Source organism: Athene noctua, chromosome 20 (assembly GCF_965140245.1).
Source record: "Athene noctua chromosome 20, bAthNoc1.hap1.1, whole genome shotgun sequence".
Classification (NCBI taxonomy): Eukaryota; Metazoa; Chordata; class Aves; order Strigiformes; family Strigidae; genus Athene; species Athene noctua.
This window is the reverse complement of record NC_134056.1, coordinates 1,104,550-1,132,485: the sequence shown is the minus strand read 5'-3', so window position 1 is coordinate 1,132,485 and position 27,936 is coordinate 1,104,550. Positions and strand designations below refer to the sequence as shown.

Genomic DNA, 27,936 nt, shown 5'->3' with positions numbered 1-27,936 from the left:
CCGCCCCACTGCGCCTGCGCGGCGGCACGCGCCGCTTCCGGCCTGCGCGGCACTTCCGGGTCAGCGGCGCCAGGGAAGCGGCGCCGGGGCCGGGCCATGGGCGGTGAGGGGGGGCCCGGCGGGCCGGGCCGGGGAACCGGGGGTGGCGGGGGGGCCGGGCCGGGCCGCAGAGCTCGGCCGAGGGCCGCGGGTGAGCGGCGGCAGAGCCCCGGCTGCCTCAGGGCAGCAGCCGCCGCGGACCGGCCTGGCGGGGACGGACCGGCCGTGAGCTTCCCGCGCCGCTGGGCGCGGGCCGGGCTGCGGAGACATCCCCCCGCCGCCCTGCCCGCCGCTCCCGCAACGGTCGCCGGCCCCGGCCGCTGGCCCTGCCGTGCCGCCGAACGGTGCCGCGGTTTGGGTTGGTTTGAGGCTTTTTTTTTTTTAAAAAAAGGGTTGTGCTCTGGGTGGCTTTTCCTGAGCGCTTTATAACGGGTGTGATATTAGAAGGCGTTATCTCTAAATGTTCGATACCGGTAGAAATTTTTAGTGTGGAAACCGTATGTCTTTAATTTGCAGGTACTGTTAGGCTATGAAGGCCGTAATGGAACTAGAAATGCAATAAAACAGTGGATGAGGCACAAAATTAAATCTCGGCATCTGGAAGCTTTAAACAGAGTGTCAGTGTATTGAATATATTGGAGGTAGTGGCATTTCAAAGTACCTGGATATTTCAGTGCCCTAGAGCAGTAAAATGTTTGCGAAATTGAAGAAGAAGATCGCGGAAGAGGCAGCTATCGCTCCCAGACCAGGAGGAGCTGCCAGGATACCCAGATCTGTCAGCAAGGAGTCGATCACCTCCGTGGGAGCAGACTCCGGAGACGACTTTGTAAGTCACAGCCTGCTTTGAGCTTCGATTTCTCGTACAGCACTTCTGTACGGCCTTACAGACAGCCCCTTTAATCTAGTGTATGAGCTGAGTACGTATTGGGGTGTCTTTGTAGGGGTACATCTTAATGCATACATGGATCATTACCTTGAATAAACTTAAATCACGGGATGGTTTGTGCTGGAAGGCACATTAAAGCCCATCCAGTGCCACCCCCTGCCCCGGGCAGGGCCACCTTCCACCAGCCCAGGTTGCCCAAAGCCCCGTCCAGCCTGGCCTTGAACCCTTCCAGGGAGGGGGCAGCCACAGCTCCTCTGGGCAGCCTGTGCCAGGGCCTCACCCCCTGCACAGGGGGGAATACTGAAGAGAAAATGTTTGTGTGTTAACTGTGGTAGTTACCAGGAGGCTTATATTCCCACGTAAACATGGGTTACAAAGCTATCTTGATACGGAACACTGTTAAACAGATGTAAAATATTGACTAAAGCTGTAGTACCGTGTAAGATACCTACTTGTTAAATTAGTTACTGAAGCAGTAGGAAAACAAGCTGGTTAGCTGTCCTCTTGCTGTGGACCTGCGTTTGCCTCTTGTCATCCAGGTACTCCCCCTGCTCGAGCTATTGTTTATGTCACTGCCGAGTACGTCTGAGCAGTTCTGTTGCGCTCAGAACTGTCATAGTTCCTCCAATGTCTGGTTTAAACTCTCTTTCATTATAAAGTGTTGCTTAAACAAGCGGTACAATTCCAGGAGCGGTATAATTCAGTGAAACCCTGCAATGCTCTGGCACGGCTGCCTCTCGCTGGCGATCGTATTTTTGAAAACCTGGATTAAGACAAAACGTCCCAGCACCCTTGGAGCCAGCAGTACCCACTGTCCTGCAGCAAGCCGCTTCATTGTTCTGTTTTGCTCTCTGCAAAATGGAGAAGTTATTTACACAGTTGAGTTTTAACTCATGTTTTCTGAAGCTCAGCTGAAATTCCAGTTATCTTAAGCAGAAAGTTGGAGCCCTTAATGTTTAAATGCATTTTACAGTGAAAATCTATTAGTCTTGTGTATTTATGAATTTTTTCTCCACTTAACAAATTCTCATGTAGACATTTCATTTACTGTCTTGCGAGTTTAGAGAACAGATGATGATGGTAACTGAATTTTTGAGTAGTTTTCAGAAAACCTCCGAGAATTAGTTGTTTTAGCAATATTAATTTAACTGATTTTAATACGATTTTTATGAGCGAAAAGCCCCGGAGAGCCTCCTAGGTCGGTTATGCAGTGGATTTGGCGTGGACAGGCTGCTGCACTGGGGCTTAAGCCAGCTCATCCCACGATGAGAGCATTCCTGTTTCTTTTCTACTTAGTTTTTCAAAAGACTTTTACTTTGACCCATCCTGCACCCTGTACTGCAGAGCCCAGTTTCCCCCTCCTTAGTCGATCTGTTTTGTCATCTCCTCAGTGACCGTTTTTCAGCTGGAGCTTCCTTTAAAAGCGTGTTTCATGGCACAGGCCAGCCTGGCAGAGCTGACTGTTTAAGCCCTTACTGTTTGTCGTCTTCAGCACTTTTTACACATTCTGCTGTGCTAGTACAACATTCCCTTTTATGTGAAAAACTGAAGCATTATTCCTGAGATAGTGTTTATTATCATAGAGTTAATATATGGCAGGATCATGTTTTTTCCGAATTTTATAAGTTATGTGAGTGTTGTTTTTCTACCAAGGCTTCTGACGGAAGCAGCTCTAGAGAGGATCTTTCATCCCAGTTGTTCAGAAGAAATGAACAAATAAGGAAACTGGAGGTCAAGCTGTCTGGTAGGTGTTTTGATACATATCAAACCCTATTACTTTAGAACATATTTTCCTTTGAACTTAAGTGTTTTAATTGATTAAAAATATGTGGGTTTATGGTTTTTTTTAAAATTGGTTTGTAAGAACCCGTTGATTGTCATCTAGGTAGCGTCCAATATAATGTCTTTTTTATAAGCATGACTGACTCTTCTGCTGATTTCCTGACATATTTCATGTGATTCTTTTGAACAGCTGGGATAGCTTTCTGTCCCCATGCTTCAAATAGCGTCTTTCCCCACTTTTATTTTACTTATTCTGTGTACGTAGTGGTTTGTTTCTCTTAGAGTCTGAGCTTTCTGATGTTGACAGTAACACACTGCTGTCCTTAAAGATGTGAACTTTGAAATGAAGAAAATGCAAAGGCTTCAACATAAAACAGTCTTCAGGCTTTTTTTCTTTCTGCGATACACCTTGTTCTGTGAAGCTGTAGTAAGGGCTCTGCTCTGGCCCTGCTCTCCATCCCTGTCGTGTGGAGTGGATCAGAATAGGCTGAACTGTTACGCTGCTGCTTCCCAAAGCTCACAGAAGGCCTTGGAAAAATAAGGAAAGGTTATAGCCAGCTCAGGATTATTTTAATTTATTCTGGAGACTTACCAGGCTCCTATTCAGTCAAGAAAATATGGGATTCAGAGATGATTTCACATTGTGATTTGAAAGGGTAAAGTGTTCACCTGTTTGTATAAGGTAAACTTAAAAGTGCTGGTTGGGGCTTAGCGCTGGAGAGGGCAGCTCTGAGTATTGAGAGACCCGTGCAAGCAGCCTAATCAGCAAGGAATTCCTCCTTTCCGTTGTACGTAACCTTCTCCGAGGTGTGTGTGTATTCCGCTTTGGGTTTTGGTACCTGCCTGCCCTGTCGGTTCTGCTGGGGGGCGGGGGAGGCAGCCTGGGTCGAGGGGGCAGGTGGCTGTGAACTGTCCCCTCCTCGCACCCCAGCGAGAGACACCTTCCCTCAGCAGGGTTAATTAGATTGTTGTTCTTGAGTGAAGTCAAGCTCTGCAGCCCCCGGTACTGCCCTGCTTTGTAACGGGCACACCCCGGCCAGGTCCTCGTGTTTGTACCGACCGCTTACCCAAGGGACTGTGCAGAACTATTTGCTTGTGTTCATTGTTGTGGTCACCCAAGTTTTCCTCAGCAGGAATGATTTTCTGATTGAGAAAATCATTGTTGTTTTCCACTCATTCTTTTTTTTTTTTCTTTTTTTTTCCTAAAAATTTCTTTCCCCAATGTCTGTTCATTCCTGGTCTGTGCCTCTCCCTCCTCACACAAGATTATGCTGATCAGATCCGAAACTTGCAGAAGATAAAAGAGAAGCTTGAAAATGCATTAGAAAAGCATCAGGATTGTACGTACTTCTATTTTTCCTTTTTGATTTTTAAGTTGAAAATTGTTACGGCTGGAAGGAAGCAGGTTTGATGTACGGGTGTTTTAATCATTTCCTTTCAAACTGTGCACCTCTCGGTGACGGAGACTTAGAACACAAGGTTTTTTTCCTTATTTACAGTTTAAAAAGCAGCAGTAGTGTGTTGGCTGTTGAACAAAGTAGTTGTTGTACTCCTTTTGCCAAATTTGGGGCGAACATGCAGGAGAGACCTTTGTGTTAGAGTGCAGGAACAGTGTTTCTGTCTTCTGTTATTTCTGGCATTTGTCCAGCGTGCAAGCGGTGTGAGGTAAGAAGTGGCACAGCGTTAGTGCTGGAGAGTCAAGATGGGGCTAATTACTTGCAGAAGCTGCTCTTTAAAGTTATAAATAACTTCTAGAAAATTGAGAAGCAATTTTGAAAGATGAGGTTTTAATATAGCTGGTGGTTCTCTGTTGATAGCCTCCATGAGGAAGTTACAGGAGCAGAATGAAGCTCACCAGGCCAGTCGAGCCAAGATGGCTGAAGGAATGGCTTTGGCCTTAGAGAAAAAGGACCAGGTAAGGGCCTGAAGAACTCGACTTCTGACTGTGGGGGTCTGAGGGCATGACCTTGGTGGTTTAATCAGGTGTGGCCATTAATTAAAATAGCTGTTCAGCATTGTGTGTGCTGAACATGCCAGCCTTGGGGGAAGAAGGGAGGATGGAGCTCAAATACCCGAAGTGGTGTAGGACTCGTCCTTGTTGTGCTTTTAAACAGAGCCCACAACGATCTCTGACGGATGAAGCTTCCACTTGTGTTTGATAAGGTTCAACTGCAGCAGACCTCCTGCCACTTCTGTTTCATTTTAGTTACATAAAGCTTATGTATTCAGTAAATGATTCCTCAACGTGTCTATATTAAAACACTAGCTGTTACTTTTCTCTTGCTGATTATCTTTTAATCATTACAACAATTTAGTATCTCTGTTAACAATACAGTTTTTATTATTTTTTTTTACCATAATTGCTGTTCTTGAAAGTCTTCAAATTGATTTTGATTTTTTTTCTTCTTTCTTGTACAGGAGTGGATGGAAAAACTGGGTCAAGTTGAAAAGGTAATTAACCTTTGGGTTTTGGTTTTGTTTGGTTTTTTTTAACACGTCTGTCTGTGTATTTGTAAACACCAGCCTGCACATTTCCTACAGCTCAACTCTGTTCAGCCCTTTTTATTATTTGATCTTGGTTCAGTGGGAGAGGCCAAACATTTGCTTTCCAGTGCTTCAGGAGATATTTCTGGAATTATTTTTCAGTGGGGAAGTAGAGAATGATGGGTTGTGATGAGAAAGATGTACGTCTGTGAGGTGGAACGATAGTTTCTTTTGTTACAGAGGAGGCAGCTGGGATGCGAGGAGGTAGTGACTTTGTCTGAGGTCTTGCAGTAGGTCATCAGCTTCATAAAATAAACTATGTGGTAGGGATTTTTTTTAATACAGGATTTCGGTCTTGTAGTTGTTCAGCTTTTTCACTTAGTCTCTTTTAAAGTATCTCTGATTATGAAGACATTAAACATGCTACCACTTGCTGTCTGGTTTTGAAAGTTCCGTTAGGTGATCATTGGCTGCGTGGTAACGAATATGGATTTTTGATTTTTTTTTTTTTTGAGATTTTTGAAGTTCAGTGATTTGCTCCACGTTGCCTACTGTGACGTGAATGTGGAAGAGTTTTTCTAGTTCTGCATGTAGCACCATCAGAGAGCCTTATAGCTGCAAGATGCTCCCATTGATTTGCAATGAGCATACAGATATTGTGGGATTCCTTTTGTTTCTGTTGGTTTATCAGGAAAAAAAAATGCTTGAAACACAGTTACAAGAAATAAGGGAGCAGAGTTTGAACCTTTTTCAAAAAAGAGATGAAATTGATGAGCTGGAGGGCTTTCAACAGCAGGAAATCGCCAAAGTTAAACACATGGTAAGAATTTATTCTTTTAAACTACTTGTTTTTTCCTTCCTAAAATTTCTGTCAGAATGTCAAGTTAGTGGTGGCTCTGCCGTAATTTTTTTAGTCTTCATGCTTGTATATGGTCTTGGTCAGTGTCAAAATTCTAACAGTAGGTACACGCCTACAGTGTGACATGGTTCATTTCAGCAGTGACTTTTCTGGGAGTTATTTATTGTCGCGTTTAATTAAGCTCGTAACTTCATCAAAAAGACAAGTTTCAACGAGAAGGCTTTATCGGTGTTACCAGGTCCGTATTGTCAAAGATAATGTTCTAATATTCAGCTTTTGAAAAAGGAAGAATCTCTGAGCAAAACAGAGCAGGAGCTAGAGGTGTGCCGCCGAGAGCTAACCCGCGCTGAAGAGCTGCTCCAGGACGCCAGCAAGGAGTCGTCGGGCCTGAGGCAGGATCTCGGGGAGCTGCAGCAGCGGTGCCTGGACCTGGAGGCACAGAGGTACGGGGGTTTGGTGAGGAGCAGGGCGGGCAGTTCCCCGACGCTTTTACTTCATGCCCAGCTCTGTCTTTTTGGGAGAGTTTGTGTACGTGGTGAGGTGACTGGGTAATTGCTTCTGGAATGCTGATGTGGATGTGAGTGCCCAGTTTAAGCAGTACTTGTTTAGGGTTTTGTAAGCTTGTTACAATTTATTTTTTTCATAGTTTGAATGCTTAACTGTCACTTTTTTTTTTTTTTAAATGTATAATCAAGCAGGGGCTGGATTTAGGACAAAAATTTCTTGGTGTTGCTTAGTCCATTTTCAGAAGCAGCAGAATTATCTGCTAAAGATTATTTTTCTGGAACAGTGTGTCACTTTTTTTATTCTCTTTCTGTGAAGAGATGAACTAATGACAGCTGAGACAAATGCAGAAAACAAGATCACTGCTCTGGAGTTAAGAGAACGGGAGCTACAAACTGTCATCCAGCAGCTTTCTGTAGCCTTGCAAAACGTAAGTTTGAGTTAAGTGAGATTTGATTCAAAGAGTGTCTTGTCTGCAGAAGTTAGATTACATATCAGTTATGTGGGTCTGGAAATTGAAGCTTCAAAGCAAGTAATTTCTCAACATTTTTAGGCACGAGTTGCTGGTTCTGGTTGTGAGAAGAGACTGGAAGTGTTACAGGTGGAGCACGAATCTCTGAAGGTGGAATATGAACAACACAAGCAAAAGGTTAAGTGTTTTCAGATGCATCTGCTGTTGGCTGGTGTAAAGGTGTACGCGTGGGTAATGCACTGTGAGTTTGAAATGCGGTGTCTAGAAAGTTAGGATCACATTGTCTTTTCAAATAAGACTTTTCTAATGACACTTCTGACAGTCAAACCACAACAAATTAACATAAAGCTTCACTACAAAAAAGATTCTGCGATTTCTTGTTCTCACAGATGACTTCTGAATTTGCTGAGAGAAATAAACTTACTGAACAACTGCAGGAAAAAGTGTCTTCCTTGGAAAAAAGGCTAGAAAGAAATCTTTCAGGTGATGAACACGTGCAGGAGCTACTCAAAGAGGTAATTACATGTTTATAGACTGCTTAAAAGTGCAATCTTAGTGAGCTATTATTTTTTTTTTTAGGACATACTTTGCTTCTCACACGTGGAAAGGGCGTGTGGTGGTGTGATGCAGGCACGCTGGTGCCGTCAGTGTGTGCTGGGCAGGGTTGTGCGGTGACTGCGCTGAGCCCCCTCGTGTGGCTGCGGCACTGATGTCCCTACTGGCCTTTCTGCATTGGCTCTTTAGGCAACGATCTGGCTGCTTGGAAGTAAAAGAGCAGCTTTTTAACATCCCCACAGGAGGCAGAACAGCTTGAGAGTTCTACTGGTTAATCTTTACTGAGAGCAGTCAACCCTTTTTCTAGTTCTTCGTATTCTGTTGGTACAACTTGCAGAGCATTGGGACAGGGAGGGGAACTGGTTTTGCACATAATGATACAAACAGTGTTGTATACTGGAAGCTTGAGCCTCAGAAGTGTTGAGAAACAGCTGAAAACCGAAAGAGCTTTACTTTGGTTAATGCCCTTTCTCTCATTTCTTCTCTTTCTCAAGCACTGATGCTCCTGTTCAGAATCAGCTTGGGGCAATGTTTCCCCAGCTGGGTCTTGGGGAGACAGGGGCAGGTATGCTCTTCCTTGGTCAGGCTCGCCTACAAGACACGTCAACTCCATGTTGCTATGATAAAAAATCTTGGCTTAGTAAACTCAGGCCACTTTAAAGTCCACGTAGTGGTAGTAGAACACTTTGGAAAGCGACTAACATAACTAGCAAGTATTTTGCCTTCTTTTTGTGTTTGCTGTGATGCAGGAGAAGTTAAGCTTTCAAAAAGAAATTTTTTTTTAATCCCTTAAACTTGGCCTGGGTTAGAAAATGATGACCTAGCTGCTGATCAGAGTTTACACCTGGATTGTGATAGGGTGCCAGAGAACTTCTCAAGATTAATGATATCATCCCCAGGGCAGCGTGGTCTGTGGAGACCCTGTGCAGGAGCAGCAAACGTGCTGGTTCCCAAGAGCAGAGCTGTATTGCACATCAAAATAACTGTTCCATTTTTGTTTGACCTTATTAATGAAATAACAAGAAAAATCTTCGTTAAAAACCCCACCTTATCTCTTTGTCCATCCTTCCTCCTGTTCCTCCTATGAATGTAATCTTCAGAAAGCTACTCTAGAGCAGAAACTGGATGAAACCAGGCAGCAGGTCCTAACAGACAGAACGCTTCACGCTGAGACTGTGAACCAGTTGGAAACACAGGCAAGGATTTTCTTATTTCACTACAAATTCCCTCTGTTTCCAGCCTCTTTATGCCCTGTACCTCCTCCCCTCACTGCACTTGTGCTCTCAGCCAGAGGTGAGACTGCATCTCGCATTGGAGAGGAAAGTCCAGTTGATCAGTGTCTCTGGTCACCTCCCCACCTTCAGTGCTGGGGAAGGGCCCAGGAGTTATGAAGTTGGAGATTTCATGTGTATCCTCCCTATCCTAAGAACCAGATAGCTGAAGGGCGGCACTGCTGGGGGTAGTGGTGTGGTGAAGAGTTCTTAAAAGCACCATGTGTCAAGTAGGCAGTCTCTCTGTGGTTTCATGGGTTTAACGTTTACTGGGTCATCCCACGTTCTGTACGTTTTTTTCTAATAATGTACATGCTAATGGATAAGGAGTTTAATGTATGGTTGTGTTTTAGAATAAAGAACTGGAACAAAAACTACAGATTGCAACAGAAGCATGGAAAAAGAGCGAAGAAGCAGCTGCTGAGCAGGATCTGAAGATCCAGAAGCTGGTGAGTATCCAGCATGGTGGGACGAGATCAGCCTTCAGCATCTCCAGAGCCACTCACTTCTCTGTGCTTCGTCCTCACTCAAGTGTGTTCTTGCTGTTTGTCTCCTCAGCTGGTGTCCGTATGTGAGTGCAGACGCTGCTGCCAGGGAATACTGTGGCTTCAGTTGGAGCTTGTGTCTCATGGATGGCGGCCGATTCTTGTCAGAGCTTCAAAATGCCATTTTATTAACGTTGTGTTCTTTATTTCTCTTAAGCAGACTGATCTAGAGGATGAAAGAAGTAAATTGCAGCAGCAGATTTTAAGTGAGAAACATGAGTACAATCAGAGAGTTACTGGGCTGGAGTCTCAAATTGCTGCTCTGGAAACAGCTTGGGAATTTGATAAAACAGCTACTCAGCACAAGATTGTAAGTACAGAAACTGTTCAGGGGGCCAAGTGAGTCTTCACAAAACGATTGTAACGTGGTTTGCAGACCTTGCATCTTGTCTGTTCTTAGGCAGCACTCCTGGCGTTAGAAGGTTTCTTATGTTGAGAAACTAAATGGGAACGAAGCATTTGATGTGTTTAATTGTTTAAACAAAGCACTAGAATAAATTGTACTTAGTATTTAAGCAATCTTTATTTTACAGAGCCAGTTGGAAAAGGAAAATGAAAATCTCAGTGGAAGCAGAGAAGAGTATGAGAGCTCTTTAAAAAACCAAGAGTCTGAATTGAACAGGCTGAAGGTAAGGGCTTCGCTGGCTGGTGACGGTTAAATACAGCGGCAGGGTTGGGAAACAGTTAACAGCAGAGGGTGTTGCACCCTCGGTGCTTGGAGACACGTTCAGGTTGCATGAACTTACAGCTGGAAATGCTCTTTAGTCCTCGGCAGAAACGCATTTGAGGAGCATTACAGATGGCTGATCCTTTCTGAACCAGAATGCTTGGGTCTGCCTAAATCAGGCAGAAATAACACGTTCCCGTATTGTCTGGCATGAAGAGCTTTTAAATCCTGTTAGCAGTAATGAATACAGAATAGTTCAACATCAAATTCCACTCACAGCATTCAAAACAAAGTTAAAAACTTAAATTGGTCAGGTATTTACAGTTTATATTCAGTCTTTTGACTGTAATTTTAGATCGTTGAAAGTTTTTTCTGTAGCTGCTCTTGGACGCACAATTGGAATAAAGATCAGTTGTGGGCAGGAGCTACTTCTTTGTCATACAGACTTCAAGCTAAAAGATCTTTTATGCATTGGATATGTTCGGCCTCTTACATCAGTCCTGTGTTGCTCCTACATGTGCAGACAGCAGCAGTAAAACAAAACAGTAACTCTCATTTGGAAGTGTAAACCATGGTGTGTCAGAACTGTCTGTCTGTCTGTCTATATATATATAGAGAGAGATTTGGGTTTAAAGATGAGAGACTGACCTGATTTTAGTTGTCTCAAGTAACCTCTGAATTACTTTGGGTTTGCAGAGTGAATTGAGCAGCAGAGAGACCGTCAGCGTTGAAATTGCCAAAGCGTTGGAAGAAACACGAAAACAGAGAGAGGAATTGCAGCAGCAGGTTGGTTAATACTGACAGTCTAAAATATATTTCGGTGCTCCCCACCTTGCACAGACCAGACTGGGTTTGGATTTAATTATCGTAACAGTCAGGAACAGTAATCGGAATCACATCCTCAGCGTGCAAGGCAGCAGTGGTTGCCTTGGTAAACCTGAAATGTCAGGGTGTCTGTGTAAACGCCTGCACAGGGGTGTAACCAGCCGCGGCGAGTTACTCCACTGGAAGAGGGTAAGCTGCTGCTGGCTGCAGAGTTTGGGATGTTGGTAAGTTTGTAGGCTTGAGAGTTACAGCAGGGCTTGGAAATTCAATATGGACCAGTGAAGGGAAGACGAGGCAGTAGCTCGTCAATATGGAAATTCAATATGGACCAGTGAAGGCGACTGGTATTTCAGAGCCCTTTGAGGTGGTCGCCGTGGGCCGGCCGGCCTGAGCCCCCTGCAGTTTGTTTTAAAGAAACCTGTTGGTTCCGTTGTTGTCCCTCGGCGGGTTCTCTCACAGCTCTGTCCCTCTGAAGCGCAGCAGCTGTGGAGTCGTAAATCGCCTCGTAGGGAGGAGGTTGTATCCACCAGCCAAATGTAAATTCTGGGAAGGCTTCTTTTATTAAAAATGGTTGTGGATAATCCGAGCTCGCGTTTGCTTGAGCTGGGAACCGCCAACTGAGCAAGTCTGACTGACTTTAGTCCCATCTTTTGGTTTCTTTATTCTTCTGGGTCTGCTGCAGACCTTGCCTGGTGGTGCTGTCAGTGGGAGGTGGTGGTCTGTGGTTTGGGGGGTGGTTGTGGCACAGCTGCCACCTGCAGGTCACAGGAGGGGGGTCGGTGGCACAGGGGGGTGTTGGAGCTCCTGCAGCACGATGACCTCGGTGATGACCTCGGTGCTCGTAAGGAGCTGGGCCCTGCAGAGGCCTCCTGTGAGTCTCTGGAGTCACAGACACCCGTCACAGGACCTGTGACACTGCACAAACCGCGGTGTCAGGGTGCTGCAATGGGGGGCGCAGAGCACAGACCACTTGTAGGCACCAGTCCCTGCCTTTGTCACTGACCCGAGGATTCTCCTCCTGTCCTTCCCACCAAAAAAATAAATTCTGAACCTCTAAGGTATGTTGAAATCTTGCAGTGCCCTTTTCTATTTTTATATCTTTAATGACTTCTGTTTGTTTGTTTGCGTGCTTTAAGGTTTCACACCTGGCTTCCTTAGTAAAGGAAAAAGACCAGCTGATTGATGAAAAATGTGACATGCTTCTAAAACAGAAGGAAGAACTAAATCAACTCAGTCAAGGTTAGACCCAACGAGCCTACCGTATCCCAGAGAGCTTTATCTAAGTACAGTCTCCGGTTCTGGGCTTCCCTGATAGATTAAATAGGGAAGAGAAATCCAGAATTACTACAATCTGTTAGAACTGTCAGAATCTTGTATCCTTCAGAAACGGTTGGACAGTCTCTACTGCATCCTTAAAAACAAAACTAATTTTTTAAATCGAAGTCTTATGTTTACACACCATAAAATAAGAAATGTCGCTGTACTTTTTGTAAATTATTCTTCTGTGCAAAACATGAAATAAATGGTGCAGATCAAAAGCTGCTACTTCATCAAACCGATACTCCACAGTCACACTAAAATGTGAAGTGCAGGTGTCTTCAGTCAGTTCCTGACCCCACCCTGTCTGTCTTGTGTCTTGCCATTATTTCGGAAGGGAGCAAAGCTGGAGCCTTGTGCTGCACCGTTCCGTTGGCTGCCCACGTGCCTGTAGCCTTTGGGCCAGCTAGCCATGTGCCAGTAGCCATTTGTGCTCGCAGCTCAGCCCAGGTGTGCCTGTGCAGTCCCAGCACAAGCCACACAGACTTCTGATGGGGTCTTCAGGAGCAGGGTAATTGATAATTAAGGATTAGAGTCACCCCGAGTTTCAAACAGTTAGGCTGCTCCTTCGCAAAAACGTGCACCTGGGCTTGGGTGGCTTAAACTCCATCGTCTGTCTGTCTTCACAACAGAGCAAGGCAAAAAGGTTGGGATTTACTGTCACTGCAGCTTGCTTTGTTTAAGAAAAACAATGAAGCTGCCCTTTGATTCGGTGGACTGATACTAAGCAGGTCTCTCCCTCCTCAGATCACGAAGCTGTCTTGCTGCAGGTGCGCCAGCTGCGGGCTGACGTAGAGGCAAGTAACAGCCGAGCCGTGGAGAAAGAAGAAATGGCAAGGAAGGAAGCTGATGAGTTGAAGTTGCAGATCCAGGAGTGCCTCTTGGCCAGGGAACATGAGAAGAATGTGAGTGTGGTCGCAAATCCGATCCGTTGGGACTTGTCAGGGAACGAGTGGGTGTGCAGGAGCCCCCCGGCTCTGTCGCGCCCGGCGGTGCCTTGCCGGGGCTGTTCACCTGCTCCTGACCTGCACCGCCAGCCCCAGAGACCACCACTGTTGGCTGTTCCCTGTCTGCTGAAAGCATCTGTGACTGGTCTAGGAAAGAAAACCCCTATTTTATTTAACTCATAAAATGTCATCAGCAGAACCATTATGAATCCAGTGAGGCCCAGAAGCCACAACGAGGGCAATGTGGGATGTGGCCACTACTGCTTTCTAGTTTAAAAAAGCAACCACCACCCCCCAAAAAAACAACCCATAAGGAGTCTGGCTTTCTCCCTGGGAGTGTTCACAGACTGTAAATGTCGGGGTATCTCTCCAATCCACTCGTTTTCGTTTTTATAGGTTTCAGAACTAGAAGAACCGATGAGAGCCCGGAACAAGCACTCCCAGTCCCCGGAAACCCGCGTGGCGGAGCAGAATGGGGAGGTGGCGGCTGCAGATGTCATTCAGCTTCAGAAGGACAACAGAGAGCTGGAACAGCAAATTGCCGAGAAAAACAAGGTGAGCTGAAACAGCTGTTAGTCTTTCCCCTTTTAATCAGAAAACTGAATAACTGGTGCTGCCCGTGCTGCAGCCTCAAGAGGCCAGGCTCACAGAAATGGCAGATCCAATCTGAATCCAGTATTCTGTGAGTTAATTCTTTTTTCTCTGAATTGCACAAGGATCTAGCAACAGTGGATAAAAACTGCAGCCAGAATTGTAGGAATCCTCATCTATTGTGGAGGAAGGATGCACCCAGTGGTCCAGCTGACAGCTTTCCCACCGAGCCCTTTTGTGCCAGCTCAGTTGGGTTCTGCTGTGCTGTCCTGTGCAAACCCGTGTCCTGTCACAGCCTGCGGTGTGTGCAGCTGGAAGGGCAAGGTGTTGGGCTTCAGCAGAGCTGACGGCTTCATTCTTCACACGTGTTTGTCATGGGCTCTTCCAGATACCTGCGGGTCAGATGTGTCCTGACAACGGCCACTGCGTTAACTCTGTCCTTTGCTGTGCTTGCAGGTGATAAAGCAGCTGCAGCAAAGAATGACAGAACTCAAGAAAACCCTCCAGAAAGAGCTGGTAAGGGTTATGGTTTTTCAGTCTCTTCAGCTGGCGCTCACTGACAGGCACTTGCACTACTCATTCCAAAATCTCAGCTCGTAGCTAGAGCGTATTTTCTTACTAGGAATATCTGCAGTTTCCTTGTGTTGGCAGACAGATCGGTAAACCCTTAAATTAAGGAAGTACGTTATTCTGGATCGTTCACTGAGTGGATGGTGTGACAGGTAGCCATCGCCACTCAGCCCTTGCAGTGGAGAATTTTAGCCACAGAAGACCCGTGTTTGGCAGTCTGGGGCGTTCAGTACACTTCTGTAGAGTGAACAACTGAGGTTTGATTGCTGCTTAGCTGCATTCAGCTGTTTTACCATGGGAGTGATATCTCTTCAGGGAAAGCTCCTTCAATCCCTCTTACAGTAGTTTTCCTCTCCAAGAAAAAATTATTCTATTTAAAAAAAAAAAAAAATAGCAGAGGTTTTAAAATTGTTGGTTTTGATATGAGCTCACAACTGTTTCAGAGAAAGCCCACATTTAACAGGCACAGAGCAGGTTAGTGATAGAAGAACACGACCAGGTGAGAGTTCCTACCATGGAGCCAGTTCCGTGCTGGTTTGGGTAATGCCCAGTAACGCTGACAGCAGCTGGCTTCTGTCCTGGAGCCGGGGGAGCGGGGAGCACGCTGCTGGGATCCTGTGAAGGATGAGCAGCTTGTCCCGGGGGTGCCCAGGCTGTACCCACCCCGTGGATACAACTCCCCGTGTTGGATAGCTCGGACCGGATCCTCTCCCAGTGTCGAGCGGACAGAGTCTACAATCTACTTCTCTTTTTCTTTTTCTAGAAAATAAGGCCTGACAGTGAGGTACCTGAAGTACGTGAAAAAGCAAATTCTGAAGTGCCTAATGCTTCTGTGACTGTCACAAACAACTCTGATTTAAATGACTCCAGGGAGATAAACTTTGAATACCTTAAACACGTTGTACTAAAATTCATGTCCTGCCGGGAATCTGAGGTAAGGATGTACACTGACCTTCTCTTTCTGTCTTTCTCTAGAAACTGCCACCTGTTACCTGCTAAGGACACTTCTATGCCAATCCCGTACTTTTACACTTAAAAAGTTGTTGAGCACAATGAAGCAAAATAGCAATCAGTGATAATGTTTGGAAGTACGGATTGTTGTGAACTACATGAAGGGGAAATGTGCATTTTTAAGAGGTAGTTATGTCTGGGAGTAAAGATCTCGAGCTAAAAGATATTCCCTCTGCACTACTCTAAAAAGCGTGTGGAGTATGTAATTAGAGTGGAGTGGTTGTACATTTAAGACAGAAAACCCAAGAAAAAAGACATAAACCACCTGCTGTTGGTCTGTAGGTGGTAATTCCTTGTGCATTTGGAGCTCCTGCGCGCTCTCCACATTGTGTCAAGAAAGACAAAGGTAAAAAAGTCACGCCAACAAAATCCTTTGCTTAATTGCAAGTCAGTGGGTAAGATCAGGAAATAATTGTGCAGCTCCACGGTGTCCTGAGTGCTTGACTCCTTTACTAACTCCAACCTGTGTGCCCCCTTTAGAGTAGTAGTACCGTGGAGTTAATGTACTTCAGTGTGTATTTAAACCAGCATGATTCGTTCCTGCCTACAGTCTGGTTTGATCAACTTCTCAAAGCTTAAAAAATCTAGGATGCCCCAGGAGCCAGGCTGCTGCTCTGTTCTCACTAACTAGGCTCCCCATCTGTCTTCTTTCCCCCAAATATGCCAACCAATGTTAAAGAACAGAAAGCCAGGAAACACAAACAGAAGAAATAAGATAGAGGCCCTCCTAGTCTATTGGAAGTGGGGATAACGGAAGGCTGCTGGTCTGCTCTTCGCAGCTGTGACTAAAAAGTCTGTGGCCAAACCTACAGAAAAACTGCTGCGCTGTAGTCCAGAATGTAGAGCCGGAGAGTGTCGCAGGCAACAAAATGCTGTGGTTTCTTTCAGGCATTCCATCTAATTAAAGCTGTTTCTGTGTTACTGAATTTCTCACAAGAGGAAGAAAACATGCTTAAAGAAACTTTGGAGTACAAGGTAAGGGTTCTGTTCCACTCACAGGCTCTGGCGGGACTTCCAGCAGATGGAATGAAAATTCTTAGATGCTGGGAGATGATGAAAAGTATCTTTTTCCAAATGTTAGCTACAATAACAAATGTAATTTATTATTAACACATTAGCTAATCACATCACATACCAGAGATTGTCCGTTTCGGTGAGGGAAATAGCAGCTTTCCGGGGCTTTAGAGAAGGAGCAACAGCAGTTTTGGCCAGCGGACGCCCCGAGGAGGGAAGCTGGGAGCCCCTTGCTGGGGTACAGTCGGGTGTTCAGAGGCAGGAAGGCGAACTCTTGGTTTGTTGTTTGACGTTGGGCTCCAACACCTGCATCTGCTTCCCCTCTCCGCTGCCCGGCGCCCCGTGCACCCCGGCTGGGCGGGTGTGGGCTCAGCGGCTGCCCCGGCTCCCTCGGGGGCGAGCGCAGCTCAGGGAGGCAACAGTGTCATGCTAGGCTGACTACAGATGCTGTGTTTAAGTGACTGTAGATGTGTAGTTTGTAATTATTTTAAAGGGATATATCTTCACTTGTGGGAAATGGATGCTCTTTCTTCCAGATTTGGTTGTAGGACACTGCCTTCACTTCCTCAGTCCTGTCTGCAGCCTTCTGTTCTATAAACAGTTCCTTCCATCGAAGGATGGGGGGAGATGCCCATGTCCCTTGTGCTTTCTTTTTCAAATCTTCAGCTTCTCAGAAGTGTGAACCTCGCGTAATGTGTGTTGTGCTCTCCCGTCCTAGATGTCGTGGTTCGGGTCGAAGCCATCTCCCAAAGGCAGCATCCGGCCGTCCATCTCGAGCCCAAGGACACTGTGGCCTTAAGGGAACCTGGAAATGGGCAGTCAGCATCCAGCCACTTTTTTCTGTGAAAAGAACGCTGAACACACTAATTCAGGTGTGTCTTAATCACTGTCATTGCAGTATTTTGTACAAGAACTTCTGACGCTGTTTACAAAACTAATACTGTGCAAGGAGAAATTTTCACTACAAACGGAAAAACGCCTCTTCTGGGTTGGATTCGGGGACCGTGGTCTCGAGGGTCTCTTGGTGGAGGGCAGCTCCTTGTGCTCACCAGTCTCGTTTCTTGGCACCAAAGGTACCGTCGCCCGCCCGGGGCCCGTCGCGCGCGGTGGCGACCCCTGCTGCTGCCCGGAGCTCAGACCCTCCGGGGCCAGGAAAACCTTTGTGTCTCGCCGGGGAAAGCAAGCAGTGGGGGAGAAAACCATGTTGGCAGTACTGCCTTGAGTTTCTGAGAGCTGGAAAAGCCTCTTAAAGAACAGGAGCAGGAGCTTTAACCAAAAAAGAAATCTGCCTTGCCTTGTTATACTGACATAACTAATAGTTCACATTTTTTCATATCACTGTGTAATTTAAGGTGCATATATCCTGGCCTGCAGTCCTGAAGGCTGCATGTTGATGATTATTTAATTTGAGAGCACAACTTTAGAGTTGTCTGATTTTACTTTTCTTAAAGAAAAATAATATTTTAAATGGTCTTAATTATAGTACCTAATACTCAGTCGCCTTTCAAACTAATCTATTAGCCTGTACCATAGGTTGTTAGCATTGGGAAGACGGGGTAGTTAAACCATTTTAAATTTTTAAAGCTGCATTCCAGGTATTGTAAATGCACACTGAGAGTACCTTTTAATTTAAAAAAGAATAAAATAGTGACAAAGGGTGAAGAATATTGGTACTAAGCAATTTGGTTTTTTTAATTTTTCTCTTCCAAGTCTGCTAGCAACAAATCTTCATAACCAGTATCTGCCTCTCTGGTTGTGGTTTTCTGTACTCACAAATTCTGATGCTTAAAAACTGTTATGAACATGTAGTGGGCTGTTAACTCCATCCTAACTACATGGTAAAAGAAACGCTGCTCATTATTTTACCCTCAAAACCAAAAAACCTCAAGTCTTAAGGAATGAATCTTGGTTCCAGCAGCTTGCTTTCCTCCCCCCTTAGACAAAGGGGACCAAGGTGGCACTTCCCTCACACAGTGGAAGCACAATTTTGCCCGTAGTTATTAACACCACGGCGAAATCTAGATGAAAACAGGAAGCAGCAGCAAGTCTGACTTCTTAAAAAAACGGGACATATTTCAAAAAAACCCTGCGCATGTACGGGATTCGATGAGCAGGCTCTGCTTCTGGCAATTCTCTTACCATGAGGTTTGTGCTACTAACAATACTTTTATTAAATATCCTCAAGAAAATTCAGCCTGCGCTCTAGGAGACGCAGTCCCTGTTGAGGTTTGTCGCTGGAGCCTGGGGGTGGCAGCGGCGAGGCCGGGGGGTGGGTGAGGACCAGGGTCCCGTGGCGCTGGGAGCTGCTGCAGCCCCTCGGGTTAGAGCTGGGGTTTGTTTGTTTGAGGTTAGGAAAACCAACAGGATTTTTTTTTTTTAGTAAACTGAAGCTTGTCCAGACAGTCTCTCGTACCCTGATCTGTGGTACTCACAACAGCAGCGAGAGGCTGTGGGGAGCACAACTCTGCTCTCGTATGAACAGTCAAAAAGGAGATTTCTATCAGTTGTTTCTCTACGGAAACCAAGCGCGGGCAGGAGAACCCTGCTGGTTCTGGGAAGATTTTGTTCTCCAAGGTCGTCTTCTGTAGGCTGTCCCTTCGCCCTGGCCTATTTCTGAGGGACCCGAGGCCGTGGCACAGGACTCCCTCTCCTCTCCCTGAGCCTCCTGCATGACTAATCGGGTTATGCTGATCCTGGCTCGGAAGGTTCTTGCTCAACAGTGAGAACAGCAGCACAGGCAGCCTGAACAGTGACAAAATCAAATCTTAGTGAGTATACAGTCTAACACAACTTCAGTTTAAGATCCCAAAGCTCATACAGGATCAACTCACCGCAAAAACTAGTTTTTAAGTGTTAAATTTTTCTTTAGATGTCAGAGCAAGAATGGTGTGTATACATGTATTAAAAAGCTGATGCACTTTCCCTCATCTAAGAACAGTGGTATACATAATCCTTTCTATGGCCATTGGATTTCTTTCCTTCTATGCTGTAAATATGGATTGTATTATGAAACACTATGAAATTTGTGGTGCAATACATTTTGGATTAAACCCCTCCTCTTGCTTTCTTTCTCTTTATAGTTCTGGTTCTCCCCAGGGGGATGCTCGAGCTATTTACAGTTGAGAGAATTTTAAAGCAGGAAACAAGCCCCACCTTCTGCCCCGGGGGAGAACGGTGTGTCACCCCTCTAATTATGATCAGTGTGTCATCCCTCTAATTAAGAATGGTGTCACCTCTCTAATTAAGGCCGATTTCTCAGCAGTTTTGCCAGGAAGGAGGCAGAGTTCTGTCTCTGGGCAGGGCCTGCTGAACGCCCGGAGCAGGGGCAGCTCAGAAGGAAGTTCTGAACTTTCTTGACTTCCTAGGATGGACGCAAACCTAAAACTTAAGCTTGGGTGATTCTGGGTCACGTTCACTGCAGCCTGGATGGAACAGCTGAGCTTGGTCTCCCCCCTCCAGCCACCACTGCTGGGTTTGAGGACAAATTCTATGAACAGGCAAGTTAAGGGCATTCAGGCAAAGGTGGACACTTGCCTTAGAACCGGTACCTGCTGCCTCGCTTTTGCGCAAGGTTTAGTGAAAAAGAAACGACTTGACTCACGTGATCCAAGAAGTTTATTGACGCAGCAGGCACTTTACACTGAAACCAGCCCCGGAGTCCGGCGAGTCCTTCGACCCTACGGCCAAACGCTTCTCCCGCCCCCGCCAAGGCCGCAGCTCCCCGGAAACAACCGGCACCCCCGGGCTCGCGGGGCCCCGCGCTCCCGCAGGGCAGCAGCTGCAAACCCCTGTTGGCTTTACAGTGCCAGGAGGCAGGAGCGGGCTCGCTCTGCCTCTAAAGGGAGCCGGAGCAGGCGGGAAGCTCATCCCCAGCCTCCGGGTGAGCAGCATTCCCGGAGGTTCCCATGGGATTTCAGGAGATTGCAATCTCTAATAAGGATGGACCAGTGTCGCTTCAGCTCGTTCCTTCTTCCGAGTCCCAAACCCATCGCCGTCTTGGTTTGAGTTAAGAGTCTTTAAACAGTCTTTCTGGCTGTGAGAACTCTGACTATGGAGCCCAGGCCACCTACTGCTAATGCCTGTGGGCGGGAGAGGGGGAGAGGTTACCCCGCGCCAGCAGTGACGCAGCAGGCACCTGAAAAAACAGGTTTTTTTACGTTAAAATAAACCTTAAAGTGTTTAAATAACAGAACAGGGCTCTTCTCCAAAAACTCACTGAGGCAGGTTGAGCCGTTCCACCTCCTTTACCCCTTTTTTTGCTCTCAAGTCTTTTGTCAATTGGGGAAAATCTATGTTTTCTCCAGCACACACAGAGATTAAAGGAGCAGCAGCTCCAGCCCCAAGTGCTCACGCGGCCCCACCGGCTGCTGCCACCCCAACAGGAACATCCCCCGCCTTGGGGGGTGCCCCTGCCCCGCGCTGACCGGTCCTGCGGTCACACACCAGCTCTGAGTGACTGAGGCTGAACAGTTAACAGGGAGCTCGGCCCTGAACCCGGATCCTTCCTTGTTCCCATCCTGGGAAGTTCGTGCCTCACTTCCCCTCTGTACGTGCAGAGGAGTGACCTGACTCAGGTCACTGCAATTCTATAAATGTGCTGCGTGACACAAGAATCGAGGGACCCAACACCGAGTAACAGTAATTTAGCAACAGACACCACTAAATCTGAAGGGGAAATGACATTCTCCCAAACGTAACCATCTTCTGGCTCTAGAGAAGGTGCCAATGTCGCCCGTCACTGATGATACAGCACCTCTCACCCCCCGTATCCCTGAACGGGAAAGGAGGAAACGCTGGTTTCAGTCTCATTTGCATCCCTCACTGGAAACTGTGGCCTCCTGAAGTCTAGAGGATGGACGTGACTGTGAAAAAATAAATATTAAACCTGACTGCTTCAAGTGGGGGCGCGTTGGCTTTGCAGACGTAATTCAAACAGCCCCGTGGGTATTGCAGCGCGTGAGAGGAGAACGGTGCCCGGCAGCGTGAGCCACCTCGCTGGTGTCAGGGGACCGAGGACTCGGAGCGGGGCCGGAATGTGCTGGAAGGCGCCGGAACGCGCCCGAGCTGCAGCCCCGACGGACACGGGGCCCACAGCCCCTTCCCGGCGACAGACTGGTCCAACCGCTGAGCAAACCGAGCGAGCCACACGTCCTACTGAGTCACACGTCCTACCCGGGGTGCCAAAAAGGAGACAGCCAGGCCTGAAACCCTGCCCGGCCTTGTTCCTTTCAAAACAAAGAGGCCGAGATGCTTTACGTGTGCCAGCACACCCCGAGCAGCGTCACCCTTCCAGTCCGGGCGGTGGTGTGTAACCTCACACCCTGGGAGCGCCCACCCGCGGTCACCTGAAAACAGCCCCCAGTGAAAACAGAACAAAAAAACCCCAAACAAGCAGAAACACGTTCTCAGCTGTCCTGAGACACTCCCTCCTCCTGCCCTGTCGAGGTCCAGCAGAGCCGGCAGCAGCTGCACAAGTCCCGGGGCTCTGCCAGGGGAGCCGCAGCATTCCCCGGTGTCATTTTCCCTCGGAGGAGCTGCGGCGAAACCCCCGTGCCCGGGGGACGTTTCACTTGGATCCCTGCCCGGGGGCAGCGGCGCAGCTGCTTCACGTCCCTCGTTCCCTCGGCAGGGAGGGGACGGTGAGCAGCGGGCGAGGAACACCCTCCCCTCCCCTCATGCCGCAGCAACACCAGAGCCCGCAGGAATCTCTCCCGAGCTGGGCTGCCCCACCCGCGCTGATCAAACCGGTTTGCTAAATCCTGTAGCTAAGCTGCGACACGTTCGCTGCCAGCGGCACCCGCCGCCGAGGGCGGCCCGGCCCGAGCCGGCCCCAGCACCCCCCGGCCCAGCACGCAGCTCCCGCGCTGAACCCCCGGCCCGCGGCGGGGCCCCGCGCTCGCTGGACGCGGAGGGGCCGCAGCGGTTCCTCGGGCAGGCGCTGCCCGGCCCCACGTCTGCCCCTGCCCCCGGGCCCAGAGAGACCAAAGCCCAGAGGAACCGCCCGTCCCTGCCCCCCCGCCAGCACCCGCTTCTCTCACGAAAGCACCTCGGTTGGAAAAGACCCGAACGATCATCCGGTCCGACCGTTAACCTCGCTCGGACGGGTTCCCAACCGCACCAGATCCCAACCAGGGCCCCCGGAGCCAAGACGGCACCACACACGTACCTTCTCGTGCCACTGAAGCAATATCGCACTGCTATTTTCCGTCGGCTTTTCAAACCCTTTATAAATGTACTTCATCAGCAGGTCAACGCCATTTCTGTCCAAGGAACTCACTGCTCGCTCTATTTCACCGCTTTTAAAAGACGTGAGGACTTTCAGCACGGTCCCCTGGGCCTGCTCCTGCGGACACGAGGGGAGAATGTCGGGAGAAGCAACGACGCGGGGAGCGACCCCAAGAGGCGCGTCGGGCCGCGGGGCTCAGGGGACGGTGCCCACGCTGGCTCGTCGCTGCCAAACCGCGAGGAGCGGCGGGAGGAAGGGGGGAGCCCGAGGGGGGAGCGCGCCGGTCGCTAATCGGAGCTGGAGGGCGCCGCGGGGTCACCTCGAGCTGCCCGCGGCCCCGTTACCTTCACGGCCGGGCTCCCGGGGCTGGGGGAGCTCCTCAGGGCGGTGTGGAAGGCCCGGAGCGCGTCCCCTCTGCGGCGCGGCAGTCAAGGACTCAAACTGCCCCGGCGGTAGCCCCGGCCCCGCCGGCACCTCTGCGGAGCGGCGCCGGCTACCGGCACCGGGTGACGCGTTTGTAACCACACCGCGACCTCGGGGGCCCCGCAGCGGCCCCGCTGCGCAAGAGAAGCGCGGAGCCCTCCGCGGGCCGCTGCTCCCGCCCGCGGCGCCGGCGCGCAGTCGAGGGGGGGGTCTGGCTACGCGGGCGGGCGCGGCGGCGCCTCCGCGGCCCGAGGCCTGCGCGGCCCGGGGCTGCGCTCGGGGAGGCGGCGGGGCCGAGCCCGCGCCCCGCTCCCAAAGGATATTGCCTCAGCAGCGCCTCCACCTCGGGGCCGGCGTCGGGCTCGGCCTCCGCCGCCTCCTCGGGCTCCTCCACGAACCGGTTCTCGTCGTACTGGTCGATGTCGAGGCGGCGGAAGCGGGAGGTGAGCGCGCTCCGCGCCATGCCGCCGCCCGCCCGGAACCGGAACCGCCGCGCCCGCGTGACCGGAACCGCCGCGACAGCCCCGCCCCACGTGACCGGAACCCGCCCGCCCCACGTGACCGGAACCGCCGCGCCCGGGGGCGACCGGAGGGGGGGGGGGGGGCGGTCAGGGCCTTTATTGGCGTTATTCACCCTCAAGGGGGGGCTCGCGCAAGGTTCGACTTTTATTACAAACACAAAATATCTGAAAAAAATCAGAACAATTATTTTAATGTACAAATTCCATCGCTGTAGCAGGTTCGTGTATTTTTAACCGGAAACCTAAGAAAACAAAAAAAAAAAAAAAAAGGGGGGGGGGGGAGGGAGGGGGAAAAGCCCTTCTGACCACTTTATTTTTATCCACTTAAAACAAGCTCTGAGGGGGGGGCCCGGCTCTGCGCCGCGGAGGTGTACACAACACAAGGCATTCACAGTCCCATCGTGCACACTGGGTAGTAACTTTGCTGCTGAAATTTCTTAAAACTTACCAAACAAAAAGCTGAATAACACACTGGGACCGAGCTGCTGCCCGGGTATCACGATTGTTAAAAGGAAAACGTTTCATCTAAACCCAGAAATATGCAAGAACTACATGCAGTAGTATAAATCTCAAGGACGTATTACAAATACTCTGAAATTAATCTAGGGGAGGAGGGGGGGGGGAAAAAAAAAAAAAAGAAACTTGCTACAGACACCATAATACACAATAAATTTAGATAATTTAAAAATAAAAAAGGCAAGAGGCAGCATTTCAGCAGCAAAGTGCTCAATAAAAAGTATATTGTAAAGGGACAGTACAAGGGGAGAGGGAGACAGCAGGCAGGGCAAGGTCTCAGAGGAAGTAGGGTGTGGTTGTTCGGGGAGGAATTACACGTTCTGAATCTGGAACTGCGCGGAATAACTTTGGTTCTCTTGTATTTACATCTTTAAAGACCATGATTGACGCGATATTTCCACAGCGGTAGCAGTAATTTGGAGCAGACCATACCGTTACCAACTTCTCGTCAAACATGAATTTATACCCTTCGTGAACTAGCTGGTGCGCTCTGCAGATGAGTTTTAAGTTGTTGATGTGAACGAACTGTAGAGGGAAAAAGGAAAGTCAGTCTTCTCTGAGCAGCCCCACGCCACTGCCCACCCAACAGCCCCCTCCAGCTACAGCCCTGCACGCCATGAAGGGGTTAATGAGAAGCTTTTTCACCCCGTGAACTGAAAAAAAAACCCAAACAACTATTTGGGTTTTGAGACCTGGGCAGTGGGAAACGCCTCTGAAATGCAGGGGGTGGCTGCGGTGCCCAGGTCTGTTCCCTCTGCAGAAAGGGGCAGCTCCCAACGGGGCAGGGGCAGCCCCGGGGCGCTCGCTGCTCTCCAGAGTGACAAAAAGGCTGAGAGAGCTGGGGGGTTCAGCTGGGGAAGAGAAGGCTCCGGGGAGACTGAGAGCGGCCCCCCAGGGCTGAAAGGGGCTGCGGGAACGGGGGGAGGGACAGGACGAGGGGTAACTGGTATAAACTGACAGAGGGCAGATTTAGATGAGATCTGAGGCAGAAATTCCCCCCTGTGAGGGGGTGAGGCCCTGGCACAGGCTGCCCAGAGGAGCTGTGGCTGCCCCCTCCCTGGAAGGGTTCAAGGCCAGGCTGGACGGGGCTTTGGGCAACCTGGGCTGGTGGAAGGTGGCCCTGCCCGGGGCAGGGGGTGGCACTGGATGGGTTTTAAGGTCCCTTCCAACCCAAACCATTCTGTGATTCTATGAAAAATTAAGTCAAGAATTGTTAAGAAAATTATATTCTTTTTCCCCTAAATCCTCAGAAAAGTATTCTATGCAAACCCTAGTGATAGGAGTCAGTCTCACTGCGTTACATTTTTTAAAAGCAACTCCAGTATTATCACATCTGGCAGCTGTATTTGTGCCCTGAAATCCAAATGACTCCTTTTTTCAAGCTGGCTCGAGCAAACCTTCTGCACCACTGCGACTCGCTCGTGGTGCTCTTACAAGGAAAGTTCACCATCTCCCAGTGCCCTCAGTCCGTTCATCGCTACGGTAACTACCAAACCGGGCCAAACACTTCCCTTCACCTCACACCTGCAATCACTTTGCGTCGCACGCCACGGCATCATTACCTCATTCGTCACCTTTGCGCCAAAGAGCCAGCCTGCTCCTCGCGGGCTGATCGCCCACGTGTCGACATCCTCCGGGTCAGACCAAACCAGGTCACAGAAGGCGCCTTTGTGAGGAATTTCTTGATTACGTTCAATGGTTCGAATCTGATCGAGCGTCTTGATGTCTGGAGAGAGGCCACCGTGCACACAGAGAATCTGCTCGTCTATTAACTGGAGAAAAAACAGCCACGTGTGAAATACTCAGTGTTTTAAGCCATCCCGGAACGCTCCGGTGTGACCCCGAGAGGTCACCACCTCCAGCCGTCGCGTTTAGACAAACCTACTTGTATTTCTGTAACGTGGAGTTTACACTTACAGCTGCTATTGTGAGCATGTCAAAGACTTTGGTACAGTATCTCCAAGCATTAGCATTCCCGTATTTGGTTTGGCACTCATCTGTTGGACAGAGAATTTTTTTCTTTCTTAATGGATCAGAAGGCACTCAGACAACACAATCAGAGGCAGACGCTTACGGCAGAGCTCGAGTCGGACACGTAACAAAACCCTGGCGGGCAGCGCCGGTCCGTCCCGCGGGAGGGGACTGTGGGACCCGCCGGCCTGCGCTCACGGAGCCTCCGCTGCCTCCCGGGAACCCCCCCGCCAGCCACGGGCTTAAATTGCCAGAATTGATATAGGAGAATTAAGACAGAAAGTGCAAAGCGGAAGATATTCCCCCCGCCAAGGGAAGCTACAGGAACTTTCCTTAAAGCTACACGACCGACGGGCAGGCGCTTCCTCGGCGACCCGCGAGCCCGTGGACTTGCTCAGAGACATTATCCAGAAGAAGGCGCCTTACAGACGTGACGCTCTGTGGTGGGTGTTAGAGACCTTCCAGGATTTCCTTAGGTTTTATCAAAGCCTCACACAACAACAAAGAAGTTCCCAACCAATTTAACTCCCTGAGTTTTTCCGGCAGTTGTTCTGCCGTTCATTCCTTGCCATTCTCCCAGGTGCTCCCTGTTGGCAGTCAATGGCTTCCACGGCAAACTCCGTGTGGCACCGCCAGGGATACTGAAGCTAAGGGGAATTACAGCAACATCACGGCTTCGTGTAGAACCTTTCGTTAGAAGATACTAAAGCACATTCTATATAAAAATATGCTCCGTCTCTAAAATTGACTGTGGCACCAAAAAACCAAACGGAAAAACCCAGATGCTGGAGGAAAGGAGCAGCGAGCTGTGGACTAAACCACGTTCTACCTCGCTAAACACAACGACCGCGTTAATAAGCGATAACATCCCAAGTTGTGCTGAGCCCCCTTCCCCCCAGCCCCAGGCAGTGCTGCCCGAGGGAAAGGTGCCGGCCTCGTTATCACCCCCGACCAGAAATCGTTTGGATAGAGACTTACCATAAAATCCATACACTTGTGTTATCTGCCTGCTTTCATGATTGCCTCGCAACAGCGTGATACGGTCAGGCCACTTGGCTTTTAGTGCAAGGAGGTAAGTGAAAGTCTCAAGACTATAGTAACCTCTATCTACAAAGTCACCCTGCAAGTCAAAGAAACATTCGTAAACGGAGAAACAGTCAAACGGAAAAGCTCACAGCGACAGACCCACCATTCCAAACCGCTCGCAGCGCCCAGCGACGCCGCAGCTGAGGGGAAGCTGCTCGGCCCTACCAGAACGTGTCCTGTGGTCACTCGGGGCTGCAGCCGCCACCTGCCCCGACGCGCCCCGGGGCCGCCCCTCGCCCAGGCCCCGCTCAGCAAAACCCGGCCCGGCGGCGGCAGCCAGCGGCGAGGGCGGACACGGCGATCGCGGGCGGGCCGGGATTTAAACCTTAAACTCATTTTTTTAAACGCCTGCCGAGGGCCGAGCCCGGCGCGCTCGTACCATGAAGATGTAGTTGGTGTCGGGGACCTGGCCGCCGGTCCTGAACAGCTCGCACAGGTCGTAGAACTGCGGAGAGAGGCGGAGGCGTGAGGGCGGCGGGCACCGGCGGGCGCCGGCCGGCACCGGGGGTCCCGGGCGGCCTCTCGGCCCGTCGGCGGGGGCCGCCCGCCCGTTACCTGCCCGTGGATGTCCCCGCAGACGGTGACGGGCGTGGAGACGGGCTGGACGTTGGACTCCTCCAGCAGGAGATCGCACACGTAGTCGCAGAGGCGCTGCGGGAGAGGAGCGGGTCAGCGCCGGCCCCGGGCCCGCCCGGCCCCCCCGCCCGGCCCCGCCGCCCGCCGCGGCCGCACCTTGAGGTCGTTCTCGGGCAGGTACTTGCAGAGCCGCGCGATCTCCACGTACTTGTCCAGGTCCAGCGGCGCCATCTTGGGACGGCGGCTCAGGACCGGAAGCGGGACCCGGCACTTCCGGG

At 49.5% G+C, this 27,936-nt stretch overlaps 3 protein-coding genes across 10 annotated transcripts; 1 reads left to right on the top strand and 2 right to left on the bottom strand.

The window, feature by feature from the left end:
• The first annotated feature begins 40 nt into the window (after nt 1–40).
• On the top strand, nt 41–19,384 carry GOLGA1 (golgin A1). Of its 5 annotated transcripts, none has more exons than XM_074924029.1 (23): nt 41–103; nt 556–865; nt 2,579–2,669; nt 3,973–4,047; nt 4,525–4,622; nt 5,126–5,158; nt 5,883–6,011; nt 6,336–6,493; nt 6,873–6,984; nt 7,108–7,203; nt 7,416–7,541; nt 8,682–8,777; nt 9,206–9,301; nt 9,555–9,707; nt 9,931–10,026; nt 10,761–10,850; nt 12,026–12,128; nt 12,954–13,111; nt 13,550–13,708; nt 14,201–14,260; nt 15,078–15,248; nt 16,214–16,300; nt 17,058–19,384. In XM_074924029.1, the coding sequence occupies exons 2-23, from the start codon at nt 731–733 to the stop codon at nt 17,136–17,138; spliced, it is 2,403 nt and encodes an 800-aa protein (XP_074780130.1). In that variant the 5' UTR covers nt 41–103; nt 556–730; the 3' UTR covers nt 17,139–19,384. The 5 variants fall into 5 exon arrangements, with proteins under 5 accessions (XP_074780130.1, XP_074780129.1, XP_074780128.1 ...); XM_074924028.1 differs by having other exon boundaries at nt 6,324–6,493; nt 9,558–9,707; XM_074924027.1 differs by having other exon boundaries at nt 6,324–6,493.
• A 553-nt stretch (nt 19,385–19,937) lies between these two features.
• ARPC5L (actin related protein 2/3 complex subunit 5 like) lies at nt 19,938–23,482 on the bottom strand. Of its 3 annotated transcripts, none has more exons than XM_074924000.1 (4): nt 23,312–23,482; nt 22,910–22,979; nt 22,506–22,682; nt 19,938–20,418 (listed from the first exon to the last, which is right to left on the bottom strand). In XM_074924000.1, the coding sequence occupies exons 1-4, from the start codon at nt 23,449–23,451 to the stop codon at nt 20,356–20,358; spliced, it is 450 nt and encodes a 149-aa protein (XP_074780101.1). In that variant the 5' UTR covers nt 23,452–23,482; the 3' UTR covers nt 19,938–20,355. The 3 variants fall into 3 exon arrangements, with proteins under 3 accessions (XP_074780101.1, XP_074780102.1, XP_074780103.1); XM_074924001.1 differs by having other exon boundaries at nt 20,372–20,474; XM_074924002.1 differs by lacking the exon at nt 19,938–20,418 and adding an exon at nt 20,483–21,201.
• A 193-nt stretch (nt 23,483–23,675) lies between these two features.
• On the bottom strand, nt 23,676–27,921 carry PPP6C (protein phosphatase 6 catalytic subunit). 2 transcript variants are annotated; one of them, XM_074923607.1, is made up of 7 exons: nt 27,815–27,921; nt 27,638–27,733; nt 27,462–27,527; nt 26,975–27,116; nt 25,943–26,022; nt 25,588–25,797; nt 23,676–24,550 (listed from the first exon to the last, which is right to left on the bottom strand). In XM_074923607.1, the coding sequence occupies exons 1-7, from the start codon at nt 27,887–27,889 to the stop codon at nt 24,302–24,304; spliced, it is 918 nt and encodes a 305-aa protein (XP_074779708.1). In that variant the 5' UTR covers nt 27,890–27,921; the 3' UTR covers nt 23,676–24,301. The 2 variants fall into 2 exon arrangements, with proteins under 2 accessions (XP_074779708.1, XP_074779709.1); XM_074923608.1 differs by lacking the exon at nt 27,462–27,527.
• Between the last annotated feature and the right edge of the window lie 15 nt (nt 27,922–27,936).